Genomic DNA, 14,422 nt, shown 5'->3' on the forward strand with positions numbered 1-14,422 from the left:
TCTTGTTCATAATAATAGCAAGGATAATAATACAAATATTTTCTTGATAAATTGTTTATAATTAATAATAATAGTGTTGTTAAAAAAAAACAATACAAAGTGAGATCAAAGATTAAGTAGAAAATCGGTGAGTCTCGTTGATCTTCGGTAATGGACGTGTAAAATCGTCGGTGCGCGCGAGTCACTCGGGGCGTCCGGGGGTCGCCATTTTATTATTTTCAACAATAGTAACTTTGCAAGTGTGGCATCACAATCGCGAAGCATCATTTAACAATATTTTCTTAGTAAAAATAAATAAAAAACAATACTTGATATAATAATACCTATAATAAGTAATTAATGATAATTAAATTTTTTTTGTTAATTAATAATTATTATAATTACAAATAAAATAATTAGATTTTTGTTGTAAAATTTTTAAAAGTGCTTCGGGGGCCGTGGGGCGGGTGTACGACAGCCCAGGGCCCACTTGAATTTATATTTTTATATATTTTCTATATATCAAGAAAATACACCTGAAATTTACTATCAAAAAGTTCAAAGGATTATCATTATGTCAAGTTAGACATTTATAAATATTGTTTTTTTTTTTTTTTTTTTTTTTTTTGTTTGGAGTGTTGGTGGAAAAAGCGGAGTGAAAAAAGAAAAGTCTCGAGAGATTTATAAGTGGGGGAATCAACAAAACAAGAAAAAAAAAAAATTCAAGTTTATGAGTGATATATTATTTTATTTATTTACTTTTTTTTTTTTCTAATGTTTTTGTGTTAGTAACTCGTGATAATAACAAGATACATTTAATAATAGAAAAAAAATATTTAAAAAATAGTGATCAACATTGTAAAATAACAATCAACAATTGACAGGTTAGTTTTTTTAATTTTTAATTAACTAATTTATCTAACTAATTAAAAAGAATTAAAAACAAATATTTTTATTATATTTAAATTTCTTAAACAAAAGAAAAATATGAATAATTAATTTTGTCTTTTAAAGATGACTCTTGTTATTTGCTCCATTTTGATTTTTCATTTAACCGTGTAATGCCAACTATCAAGGGTTCCAATAACCTTGAGTATTTATTTATTAACTCTTAAAGCATAATAAAAAAAAAAACAAAAATAAAAACAAACAAATCAAGAGCATAAATATAGTCTAAATGATAATTGATAAACAATAAACATGTATAAAATTTCCGGGATCCTTTGTTGTTGTTTTAATTTAAATAATAATTTTAAATATTTTTTAAAAACTCCCAAGTTGCTTTAAAGCGAAAGACTCGTTGGCCCGGCACAGAAAACAGATTGTATGATCCAATGAATAAGTGCCTCATCCCATCTACTTTAATGTGCGTGTTCATCCACATTTAAGTTTTTGTGCACATGCGTCCTTCTGCGACAAATAGACTTTGTCATCACTTTTATCATTATTATTATATACACCACCACCATATGAATATAAAATAATATACAAAAAAAAAAAATAAAATATTAATATAAAGGGGGATTGTTTGGTTATCGTTGATTTTCGAACCCTTATGTATTTTATATCGTGGTTAAAAAAATATCTCCAGTTATTCTCCGTAAATTTTCGTAATTTTTTATTATTGGAAAAGAGATTTTATGTGTTCGAATTAAAATTTTTATTTTAAAAAAATTATAAAGATTACGGAGTAAAAAGCGGAAATATGATGTTTGATGATTTTAATTGAGTTAGAAATTTGAGGAAATATTTAATTGAAGAATATGCGAAATATTTTTATCGGAGTAATTTTTATTTTTTGTTCTTTTTTGTAATATGGCTTATTGTACAAGTTTTTCATTTTAATTTTGTTAAGCAAACAAGCGTCACTTGTATATGCGCCACGTCTCTTTCCTGCAACTTGTTCTTCTTCTCATTTTTTTTTTTTATTTTATCTTTTTCTTCTTCACAACAACTCGTGTCGTCTTCTTTACTTTCTACTCTTGTTCTAACTCGACATCATCTCATTGAATCGTTTACACACCACTCACTTGCCACTAATTATTATGCATTTATCATTTTTTTTATTTTTATTGTATTAGTAATTTATTATTACAAATAATTTTCGAAATATTTTATTTAATATTTATTAATAAAGCTTTCTTAATTTATTTTAATTTTATTTTAAAAATTAATTAGCTATTACATGTATTTTTATTTATAAAAAAATAAATTAAAACTGTCGAAATTTTTTCTTTGTCGAAATCGAAAACTGTTGCTCATTTTCCTGTTTTTTTTTTTTTTATCAAACTGTACTTTTGCTGTTAAAAGTTAATTTCTTCAAGTTTTGTAATTTCAAATTAAAAAAATAAAATACAAACAACTAAAAACTAAATAAAAAAATAAACCCCGGTAATATTTTTTTATTTTTTCTCTTCAATTTATATTTCTATCTCATTCCATTCTACCCCTATTTTTTTTTGTCTATAAAATTTTTTCGTTCGATACTCGATGTGCATGAGAAAAAAAAAGCAACAAACAAAATTAGAGGGCGTAATGGTCATAACTCGTTATTCACCATGAAAATCCATCCCTAGCGTGACTTTTTTTTTTTCATTTTTCATTGTTTGCAATGCGTGTCTCTTATCGACTTGCTCGTCGCTGCTTTTTTTTTTTCTCCTCCATATTTCCAATATATAATACTGTAGACAAAATTTCTCGCCCAGGTCATAAAATATTACAAACTTTACTAAAGAAAATTACCATAAGTTCAGGTCATGTAGTTACATAAATTCCATATAAAGTTGCCTAGTTTAAAAGTCTCGAGTTTAAAGTTATAAATAAATAATTATAAAAGAAAAAAAAAAAAAAAGAAAAAGGTTGTTTTAACCGCACGATATATGGGTTTATCATCGAATTAAATTTTTCAGCTAGTTGAACTACTCCTCACTATTTTATGCTATATAAAGAAATAAAAAAAAAAAAAAAAACGAAAGAAAATTTACCTTTTTAAACGGTTCCACTTGCAAGCAGATAGCTTGATTATTTTCATGATTATTATAACATAAAATTATGTTATGTTTTTTTATATTTCTATTATTTATACATGAAGTTTGCCTGAGGGAGGGTCAGCAGTGTCTCTCCCTCTTTTTCTCTTGGCATTTATTTGTCCCGGTTTCATTTGCAAGCAGTTATAAATAATAATTAATACAAACCGTTGCAGGTGGATGCATTAACTTGAAAAAAATTAAAATTAAAATTACTCATATTTAAAATTAATCCAAGCCAATTTGAATAATTTAATTTCAATACATAATTTCATCAAAATAGTAGTATATTGTAAAACAATAATAAAAACAATTCAAGTATCAGCATTATGACAATAATAATTATTATAATGAGACTCTTGAATGGTATAGATGTTAGTGACCATTGTTAAATTGAAGCGTTATTCTCTCCCTGTAATATTGAGTCAAGAGGCGATAAAGTCGACTAAAATGTATACATATATATAGAAGGGACGCCGTCGCGAGTTGCGAGAACTTGGATTCAGTACATAACACAGGATGGGGAAAAAGAGAGAGAGAAAGATATTGAGAGAGCTGGAGGAGCTGGAGGTGAATAGAGAAGTGTCGAGGGTGGGAAAGTTGCTGGGACATCGATCGAGGACCGCGGACCGGCCATCGTTTGCCACTAACACACGACCCAACCATCATCATCATCATCATACATATATATACTTTACACAAAAGCTAATATAAAAGTTGTGTCGACCTGGGGAAAAATCATATCCAATCCAATCCAACCCAATCCATTATTAAACATTATATTATTTTTAAAAAAACCATTTCAATTTTCTTGGTTTATATTTTCTCTTTATACTTGTTCTCTTTAATTTCATCAATAGATAAATATATTATTATAATTATTGATAAATAATAAATAAAAGTAAAATATTATTTACATTGATGTATTAACTGTGAGTACCGTGTTGACCGGCTTGAAAAGGTGGTGGAGCGAATGATTATACAAAGAGAAAATACAACAAAATATGTGTATAGTAAAACAGGAAGTTTTCCGTTCATACTATGTACATGTAGTTTATATATGTATATCAAAAAGGGATAAACTGTATATACAGGAGTTAACTTTACTACTGAACTCTCTAAAAGTTTTAGTAAACTTTGATAGTACTTGTTGTCCTTATTTTTTCATCACCGGGTGATATACACGTGCTATATATTAATTATCTAAAAGGACAAATATATGCAAAATAATATTAAGGTCATAAATAAAACACAAAATGATATTTAATCAAATTATAATTCTTATCTATTTCAAGTGGTGTATATAAGAGTAAATGTCTTTGGTTTTATTTTTATGATGATGAGACGTGTTGATTAATTTGCTTAAGAACATACAACATTTTAATGAATAATTTTTTTTTTTTTATATTTGAAATATGAGATAGATAATAGATAATATTTTATTTCTTTTATGATGTATTATTTTGCATTGGGAGACTTGATAGCTTATCATTGTTGTTTGGTTGTAAAAAAATTTGGCCGTGGATTAGACATGATAATAATTTGCAAATGAGTTTGATCTACTCATTGTTGTAAATTACATGTTTTTGTTGTTGTTGTTTTATTTGATGATATATGACTTAATGATATTCTCAATTTACATGAAATAAATATATATAGGAATGAGGGGCGTGAGAATTAAATCCTCAAGTGATGTGATCACTTTAATAATAATATAATTCAGACGGAGCATGATTTGACTTGGTGTAACCTTTGTGGGCGGCAAGTGGGGCTGAGACGAGGAAGAAAATAACATAGGCAATATCCCTACCTATTTGTTGGATTCTTATATATTTATTTTTTTTTATTTTTATTTTTACTATAGTGGGGGAGTAATTGAGATCCAGTGGATTGCCAACGCGTCGCATGCATACATTGTTATGTGTGTGTTTATATATACATGTAACAATTAATATCAAATGATGATAAATAAATAAAAAAAAAAAAATCATAATAATCATATGAAGCAGCAATAAAAAAAAATTCAGTAGATAGACTTTTTGATAAAATTATTCTTACATGACTTTAATTTGACTTTTGAGTAATATTTATTCATAAAATTTTCCGTAAACTTAATTGTATTTTTTTTTCTTCTTTAAACTGGAAAAACTTGAAAATGTTTTTTAATTATGGTAAAAATATTTATTTACTATTGTAAATTTATAATCATTATTTTTAATTGTAATAATAAAAAAATAATTCCGTTATTTTTAAAATAATTTTTAATGAATGAAAACAAAGAAAATTCAATTTAATATTAACATAAAAAATCATTATTAAAATTATTATTCTGTTTTAAATTATCATTCTGACAAAGAGGGTTTTATGATGTTGTACAGACAAAGATTGTTCATCAAGCAAATCTTTTTCAAAAAAAGATAAATAAAAGAAAAAAAGAAAAAAAAAAAATGGCGAAGTTGCGCATCGAAAAGTTAAGAAATAAGAAAGCTAAAAACATTGGTTTCAAATATAAAAAAGAAAATAATATTATTCTCTTCTTTATGCAAACGCATTTAAACAGCGGGTGAACCTAGGCTTAAATAAAGGATAGGTTGTTCATCTTTAAAGAAAAAAAAATACATCTTTCTCTGTCATACAAACTGAACAAAACAATTGGGTAAACAAGGATCGAAAATAAAATAGTAACATGTGTATTACCATTTGTGCAACAATAATAATTCCCAGCAATTTGACGAATCAGAAAAATCAAATATTCGTATAGCCAATTGATAGAAGTTATTTAAATCATTTTAAAAAAATTTACTAGACGAAAATTATTCTAGTATTTTGACTATTTCAATAAAAATATCAAAAAATTCTATCGTTAAAAATTAATTAAAATTAAAATAATCAATTTCGCGATTCCTGTTAAATTAGAAAAATTTCAAGTAAAAGTTGTAAATAATTTTTTATAAAGTCAAATAAGTTTTTTTAACCATCCGTTTTCAGTAATTAATTTTTAAGTTTATATTTTTGATTAACGCGTTTCCCCTCACGATCAAAACTCTAATAGATATATAAAAAGTATAGTTTTATTTCGATTGATTCTCGACTGTAACTTACGCATTATTCTTGAATGAATTGACGCAAAACATACGACAAATAAGACAATTACAATTAAAAGTTGTTTTTATTTTATTTTTCGTTAACTATTTAAATTATTTCATATTTCACGACAAAATATTTTTTATTCTTTTATTGTTGTAATTATTTTAGTTTTTCATTGAAAATGCTACAAGAAATTAATGTACACAAATAAAAGAAAATGTTGTACATTTAAAAATTTTAAAAAATAATTACGATAAAGATAAAAATATTTTTGAAAAGAAAAGTTGACAGCAAATAAAACAATTGATGAAATTATTTCGTTCAAGCATAATTACGAAAATTGTAAAATATTTTAGAAATATCGAAATAAAATAATTGACCGAAAAATAAAATAAAAAGCAAAAAATTTTCTTTGGTTGTAATACATTAATTTCGATATAGCATTTTCAAATAATTTTACCAAAAGTATTAAAAGAATAGAAAAAATATTATTTTCAGAAATCACGAATAACTTTAATAATGGACGGAAATCTTTTCTTTATTTGTAGTACATTAATTTCGTTACATTTACGACTTTAAAATAATTACGCGTCGAAAAGAATACCGTGAAATATCGAATAACTAAATGTTGACAAAATAAAATAAAGGAAAATTTCAGTAATTGTGATCACTTTAATTTCTTTAGGGCAAGAAAAACCATTAAAAATAATTACGGTCCAAAATAAAATAGCAATTTTATTACGCGCATACGATAGTTATTTAATTTATAATATGACGAAAAAAATCAAAATCGATGCATTTTTGAATCTATTTGTTAAGATTCTTTTTATTAACAATTGCTTTTGTTGTTATTCAGTCACTGAAATTCAATTGAAAGTTTATGTCACTAATACAGGTGAAATACAAGTGTGATCGTCAAACATCGAAATATAGCGTAAATAAAACTATCTCGTATCTATCGCAGTCATGAAGTGATCGTGCAAAAAAATATAAACAAAGTATTCAACAGATGGTTAAAACTATAAAATATCCAGCAAATTTAAGATCAGAATAAGCATAAAATTAATATATTGAAATCGAATCAAAGATATTTCGTCAAAATCGATTTTTTAAAATGACAAATAAGATTTTAAAATGACTAGTTAAATAACAAAAGTGGCAGCACAGTTGTTTAAGAATGTATTATCCTTGTTAAAAAACATTAGCCCCAGCCAGCCAGATTACGGAAAGTTGCCTTATTCGGTCGACTTAATACGCCGATTATTTTGTGACATCTTTACCGGTATCTTGTTTATAAATTCAACAATTAACATATCATCAATATAAATTTTACAATAACAAATATCATCATTAACATTATTATAATAACATTTTATTCAATTTTTTTCGTTTAATTATTGTGATTTAATATTAAAGTGAAGCCGGCGCGCTTTGAGGTAACCTCAAAAAAAAAACGAACAACTTATACGCCAATCCCAACGTTAGGGTACGCATAATCAAGATTTTTTTTTCTTTCTTTTTTACAACACACAACTTTGCCACTTTCACCACGCGCGTTTAATCAGTTACCCTTGATATTTTTACTTTTTGCATTATATCTTTGTCTCCCTGTTAAATATCATCATGAATTTTCCAAGTAAAACAATTATTTTTTTAACATTTAATTTAAACAAAAAAAAAGCATCTAATCACTGTTTTTTTTTTTTGCTTTTTTTTTCATCTTTGGCTACATTATCTTATCTGTGTTTTATTTATAATTTTGTTTCTGCTATTATTTAAATGTAATTTATTTTCTAGGATTGTTGGCGATAAAATATTCGTGATGTATTGGAGATACGACAATTTACCCTCAATAATACATGAAACAAGTGTGTTGACGAAAAGATTTGTGTGACGAAACATTAAACGAAAGTGCGTGAAAGGACAATAACTCAATTTTAACATACATATGTATGTATATGTATGTATGTATATGTACATATGTATCGACATATTTGTACATTAATTTTAACATAAATAAATAGTGGACTTGTTTTACAAAAAACATATTTTTTTTTTTTTTTTTTTTTTTTTTTTTTTATTTTATTTTTAGTTTATTTATTATTTTTTTATAATTTATAATTTTTATTTTTTTATTTTTTAAATAATAGATAAAGTGAGAGTGTGAGATAACATAAACAAAGGAATAGAAATATATTTAAAAAAAAAATAGTTGAATAGTTGAAATAATAACTCAATAGTGAGATAAATAATAATAAAATTGAGGGTTGTTTGACCGATGGATAAACGTAAGATGCTAACTAAACGCCCACGTATGGATACAATCAGGGGCCCAATTGCAAATGGGCCCATTCAAAGCCGACCACTCGTTGCATTACTCGATGGACGTGATTGCTCCATTGAAATGCCAATTTTAAAAGATGTTGCAACAGTTGCATTTTGTGATGCACAATCTACATCTGAAATTCATGAAAAGGTATTAAAAATAAATAAATATATTATTTTGTTTTGTTTATTTATATTGATATTAATTAATTTTATTATTTTTATTCTAGGTATTGAACGAAGCAGTTGGAGCACTAATGTGGCACACAATTATTCTAACAAAAGAAGATCTCGAAAAATTTAAAACATTAAGAATCATTGTACGAATTGGTTCAGGAGTTGATAATATTGATGTTAAAGCTGCTGGTGAACTTGGTATTGCTGTGTGTAATGTGCCTGGTTATGGAGTTGAAGAAGTTGCTGATACAACACTTTGTCTTATTTTGAATCTTTATCGACGTACATATTGGCTTGCCAATATGGTAAGGGATGGAAAAAAATTTACTGGACCTGAACAGGTAAAAAACAACAACAATAATAATATATTTTTTTTCTAATTAAATTGATTGATTAACTAATAAATTAAATTACTAATAATAGGTACGAGAAGCAGCACAAGGATGTGCCAGAATACGAGGTGATACACTAGGTATTGTAGGATTAGGCAGGATTGGTTCAGCAGTTGCACTCAGAGCAAAAGCATTTGGTTTTATTGTTATGTTCTATGATCCTTATTTACCTGATGGAATTGAAAAATCATTGGGTCTTACACGTGTTTATACTCTTCAAGATTTGCTTTATCAATCTGATTGTGTATCACTACATTGCACATTAAATGAACATAATCATCATTTAATCAATGAATTTACCATTAAACAAATGAGACCAGGTGCATTTTTAGTAAATACAGCACGTGGTGGTCTTGTTGATGATGATGCACTTGCGTCTGCACTTAAACAAGGTAGAATTAGAGCAGCAGCACTTGATGTCCATGAAAATGAGCCATACAATGTATTTCAAGGTCAATCAAATGCCCAATGTAAGTCATCATTATCAATAATAATTAATACTTTCTTTTTTTTTTTTTATATTTTCTTTAAATTATATAATTATATTTTGTTTTTTTTTTTAAATTAGGTCCGTTAAAAGATGCACCAAATCTATTATGTACACCACATGCAGCTTTCTACAGTGATGCAAGTTGTTCTGAATTACGTGAAATGGCAGCAAGTGAAATACGAAGAGCAATTGTTGGACGTATTCCTGATTGTTTAAGAAATTGTGTTAACAAAGAATACTTTCATTCTTCAACCGGGTAAATATATAAATTAATTATTGTCAAATAAATTTATTAAATGTATAAAAAATTATTAATATAATAATTATTTATTTTTGTTGATTACAATAGAAGTTATCCAGAGGCAATAAATGGTGGTTATTATGCTGGAGCATTACCAATCCAACAAGCACACTCAACGACACCTCACGATTCAACAGTTCCACCACCAGGTGGTCATTCGTTGGTTGCCGGTAGTGGTGGTCCAAATTCATCAGCAAGTGGTGGTGGTGGACCAACTGGACCACCTGGACCAGTAGTTGGTGGAGGTGGTGGAGGCGGTGGTGGTGCAACATCAGCTCCTCCATCAGCCGGTTTGCCTGGTCTACCACATAGGAAATATCGTAACGATAATAAAAAAAAAAACATTTTTTAATTATTATTTACATCTACTTTTGAAAATGTCAAGTGCATTTATAATTTAGGAACAAATCGATCAATGACAAAGAAGAAAATAAATTTAAACAAAATGTAAAAGAAAAAAAAAATCGAAAAGTAGAATGAAAGTGTGAAAAAGAGTAATAAATAATTAACGATGAATGATTATCGAGTGATGAAAATGATAAATCAACTTTTGAATAAATAAATTAATGATATATAACTAGTTTATGATGAATAATTTTTTGCGATGTTATATATTAAAGAAAGAAAGATACTTGAGTATATTATATTGCAAATAATAATTATAAGACAATTGATCTGTGGATGAATGTTTCTTTGTTTTTTATTTTTCAAAATAAAAAAAAAATAAAGAAAGAAAAAAAACAACACACAATTAAATAAATTTGATCACAATTACTTATTAAAAAAAAAAAAATTAAAAAAAATACATTATACAAAGATCTATCGTAGAAAAAGGAACATATCTGTTCGAAAATTTCTTTAAATAAAAGTTTGAAAATATTGTCAAGATGAAGAAATACATGCGGGATCTAAAAAAAAACTTTATGTGAGTAGCATTTCAGCTAGTTAATAAATAAATATTAATAATTAAAGAAAAAAAAAAAAAACTAAAACTAAAAAAGGTAACAATCATTCCAACAAACAGGTTGCCGAATTTAATTTCTTTTTTTTTTAATTTATATAAAATAAATTCGTTTAGCATTTTCATAATCATCATTAGAATAATAAAAGAACCTTTAAATAATTATATATATATATATAAAAGAGAATGAAAATAATGAACATTTAAAAAAATTAAAGTGACGAAAATAAGCGGGGATTGAACATTTTTATATAGTGTATGCTGCATAAATTAACATAAATAAAATAATTATAAGAAAATTTGCAATCATGTGCATTTTGTAATGCACTAATTTATGGATTTTTAATAGTAATTTATTATTAATTATTTTCAAGTGGCCAAATGACTGGTTGTTAAAAAAAAAAAATATATAAATAAATATATAAGGGCTTTGGATCAACTTGTTGCAGAAAAAAAAAAATTTCAAGGTAATAAAGAAAAATAAAATTATATATATAAGATTTTCAAATAAATACTTGATTTATTTTATTAAAAATATTTATTATTAGTATAGATGTTTTTTTAATTTTAAATTAATATGCTTGTTTGAAATTATCAAAAATTATTTTGGGTAGTTTTCAATGCTCCAATGTAAATTTAGCAGAATATTTTTTAGCATTGTGATTGGTCACTCCAAATTTGGGGGGAGGGGGGTTGTATGTACAGTGTACACAAACCTTTATAATAGAAATAATAATGAATAAAATTTCAATACTCATAATAACATCGACCAATATGGCGAATGTGAGAGACAGTGATACGTCGTTGTGGCTTCATAACAAATTAGGAACGTCAAATGACAGTTGGACTGGAAGTTCAATTTGTTCACAATTAAATACTGAAGTACTTAGAAATATCAAGGATTGTTTTCCAGATTTACAAACACAAGTTAAACTTAAATTACTTTTATCATTTTTTCACATACCAAGACGCAATGTTGAGGAGGTAAGATATTCATTTTATATTTATCAAAAAAAATTTTTTTATATATTAAATTTCATTATTTTAGATAAATTATAAATAATAAATTATTAATTTTTTATTTTACCTAAATAATTAGTTTATATAAAAGCATTTATTTTGATTTTTTTATTTTATTTTTTAATCATTATAAATAAGTATAATTAATAAATGTTTATTTACCTCAAAAAATCCTCATGTTATTTATCAGCGCCATCTGCGTGTTTGGCGGGATAGAAAAAAGTGTGTGTGTTGTGTTTATATGATAATTAAATATAATGGTTTTTAATTAAATTAATTATTTTAGTGGCGTACAGAATTGGAAGAAATTATTGAAGTGGCATCGTTGGACAGTGAATTATGGGTATCAATGTTATCGGAAGCGATGAAAACATTTCCATCAACTGGCTCATTAAATACAGACATAACAGATCTTGATGAACATCGTCCAATATTTGGTGATCTTGTTAATGATTTAAAAAAATTATTAAAAAAACAAAATGATTCAGCAATGTTACCACTTGAATGTCATTGTTTAAATAAAACAGCTTTAATATCAGTTGTTGGTCAACAACCAACACCAACACGTCATTTTGTATTAAAACGAAAGCCAAAAAGTGCATCATTAAGAGCTGAGCTATTACAAAAAAGTGCTGATGCTGCAAATAATATTAAAAAAAGTACAGCACCAACAGTACCAATTAGAAGTCGTGGTATGCCAAGAAAAATGACTGATACAACACCATTAAGAGGTATACCAAGTAGAACACCAACAAGTGGTTTTCGTTCATCAACATCAACACCATTATATAATAATAGAACACCAATTACAAATAGACCACGTAAAGATGGTGGTGGTATTAAATTATTGGATATAACTGAACAACCATTGGGTTATGCACAAGCTAAAAAACGTAAACGTATGCTTGAATTAGAAGAACAACAAAAGAAAGTTGCTGAGGCGCAAGCGGCAGCAGCAGCAACAACTGCAACAAGTCCAGTACAAGTTGAAACATCAACAACACCAGAATATGCACAAGGACTTGCACCTATTGTTACACCAGCTACAGCAACTGTTGCTGTTACACCTACAACAATAACATCAACAACTACAACAGCAACAGCAGCAGCATCAACAGCATCATCATCAATAACAACAGTTATATCATCAACAGCAACGATAACAACAGCACCTCCACAAACATACACAGCTACAGCGACGATTGTTAATAATTCAGTATCAACAATACCAGCAACTCGTAAGAATTAATATTTGTTATTTGTAAATTAAATTATTATATTTGTTTTATTAAATTAATTTTGTTCATAATGTTTGTTTTTTTTTTTTTTTAATAGCTACTGCAGCAGCAACTACAATAAACAATTCACCAAGTACAAGTATGGCAACACCAACAACACCTGAACTTAAGAAAATTGATCCAGTTAATGTACAGACAATCAAGCCAACACAAACAGTTACGCAAATTCGTATTCAAACAAATCCACCACCTGCAAATGCGTCAGCAGCAACAAGAAAAGGACTTTCTCTTACGGTAAAATATTTAATAATAATAATTTAATTGTGTATTAATTTTTTCCCAGTTGAATAACAACTAAAATTGTATATTTATTTTTAGCGAGAACAAATGTTGGAAGCTCAAGAAATGTTTAGAACAGCAAATAAAGTTACAAGACCAGAGAAAGCATTGATTCTTGGTTTTATGGCTGGTGCACGTGAAAATCCATGTCCAAAATTAGGAAATATTGTAACAATAATGTTATCTGAAAATATTGAAGAAGTTGTGCAACAAGATGGTACAACAATGTCAATGCTTGTTGAATCACATTTTCAAATGAATTATACCAATGGTGAATGGAAGAGAATTAAAAAAAATAGACGGATTGTTACTGATGAAAATGCTACGACAAACTCGCTAGTGCCTTCTGCAACAACTGCAACTGCTTCCAATTGATAAATTGACAGGCGCTAATTTTAAATTATCAGCGGTTAATTTACGTCATGTAATATTCATGTAATTTCATTGACAAGACAAAATTATTATATTTAATAAAATATAAATATTTAGTTCATTTATTATACATAATAAAAAAATTAAAATTATCAGATTAATTATATCTAGGTATGACTAATTTACGATTTAAACAAAAAAATTTATTAAATAAAAATTATAAATTTACAAATTAAGAAATGTTTATTAGTTATTATTAAATTCGGACAGAAGAGTCTTTCGAATTTCTGTTTGCCTGTAAGCCAAAAAAAATTATTTGATTTGTATCAGGAACACAGAACGACCTAAAAAGTATTCGGTCGTTTTGGAAAATTTACCTCCTCGATTTTCTGATTGCCTAATTTTTTTTTTTTTTAAATTATATTCATTTGTATTAAGAACATAGAGTAACGGGAGACGTATTACTTTTTTATAGAGTTTACTTCCTTTACTTTATGATCCCTTAATAAATTTGAAATTTCTCCAGCGGATTTAAAAAAAAAAAAATTAGATTTAGGTATTAGGAGAATATAATTAGCAAAGAGGTATTTTATAGTTTATAAAAATTACCTCTTTTTTTATATAATTCCCTGATAAAAAAAATTTTTCGTCCGGCGAAATTAAAAAAAAAATATAGCATTTTGTATTAGGAGAATATAATTAGCAAAGAGGTATT

General features: G+C 26.6%; 2 protein-coding genes across 6 annotated transcripts; both read left to right on the forward strand.

The window, feature by feature from the left end:
- Positions 1 to 222: 222 nt before the first annotated feature.
- LOC122851328 (C-terminal-binding protein) lies at positions 223 to 10,241 on the forward strand. Of its 5 annotated transcripts, none has more exons than XM_044150475.1 (7): positions 224 to 863; positions 7,890 to 8,052; positions 8,243 to 8,568; positions 8,648 to 8,935; positions 9,018 to 9,456; positions 9,555 to 9,732; positions 9,826 to 10,241. In XM_044150475.1, exons 3-7 carry the CDS (start codon positions 8,371 to 8,373, stop codon positions 10,127 to 10,129), a joined length of 1,407 nt encoding a protein of 468 aa, XP_044006410.1. In that variant the 5' UTR covers positions 224 to 863; positions 7,890 to 8,052; positions 8,243 to 8,370; the 3' UTR covers positions 10,130 to 10,241. The 5 variants fall into 5 exon arrangements, with proteins under 5 accessions (XP_044006413.1, XP_044006410.1, XP_044006412.1 ...); XM_044150477.1 differs by lacking the exon at positions 224 to 863 and adding an exon at positions 7,289 to 7,374; XM_044150474.1 differs by lacking the exon at positions 224 to 863 and adding an exon at positions 7,302 to 7,578.
- Positions 10,242 to 11,470: 1,229 nt separating this feature from the next.
- Positions 11,471 to 14,014, forward strand: LOC122851329 (negative elongation factor A-like). The gene is made up of 4 exons (XM_044150479.1): positions 11,471 to 11,722; positions 12,045 to 12,996; positions 13,094 to 13,290; positions 13,375 to 14,014. Exons 1-4 carry the CDS (start codon positions 11,474 to 11,476, stop codon positions 13,708 to 13,710), a joined length of 1,734 nt encoding a protein of 577 aa, XP_044006414.1. The 5' UTR covers positions 11,471 to 11,473; the 3' UTR covers positions 13,711 to 14,014.
- Positions 14,015 to 14,422: the final 408 nt, after the last annotated feature.

The sequence above is a fragment of the Aphidius gifuensis genome, linkage group LG3 (assembly GCF_014905175.1).
Source record: "Aphidius gifuensis isolate YNYX2018 linkage group LG3, ASM1490517v1, whole genome shotgun sequence".
NCBI classification, from domain to species: Eukaryota; Metazoa; Arthropoda; class Insecta; order Hymenoptera; family Braconidae; genus Aphidius; species Aphidius gifuensis.

Bases quoted from the DNA above. Each gene is read 5' to 3' on its own strand.
- LOC122851328 (XM_044150478.1), top strand. From the start codon at position 8,371: ATGGATAAACGTAAGATGCTAACTAAACGCCCACGTATGGATACAATC. The intron at 8,936-9,017 runs GTAAAAAACAAC...TACTAATAATAG, and splicing joins AATTTACTGGACCTGAACAG to GTACGAGAAGCAGCACAAGG. The intron at 9,457-9,554 runs GTAAGTCATCAT...TTTTTAAATTAG, and splicing joins AGGTCAATCAAATGCCCAAT to GTCCGTTAAAAGATGCACCA.
- LOC122851329 (XM_044150479.1), top strand. From the start codon at position 11,474: ATGAATAAAATTTCAATACTCATAATAACATCGACCAATATGGCGAAT. The intron at 11,723-12,044 runs GTAAGATATTCA...TAATTATTTTAG, and splicing joins CAAGACGCAATGTTGAGGAG to TGGCGTACAGAATTGGAAGA. The intron at 12,997-13,093 runs GTAAGAATTAAT...TTTTTTTAATAG, and splicing joins ATCAACAATACCAGCAACTC to CTACTGCAGCAGCAACTACA.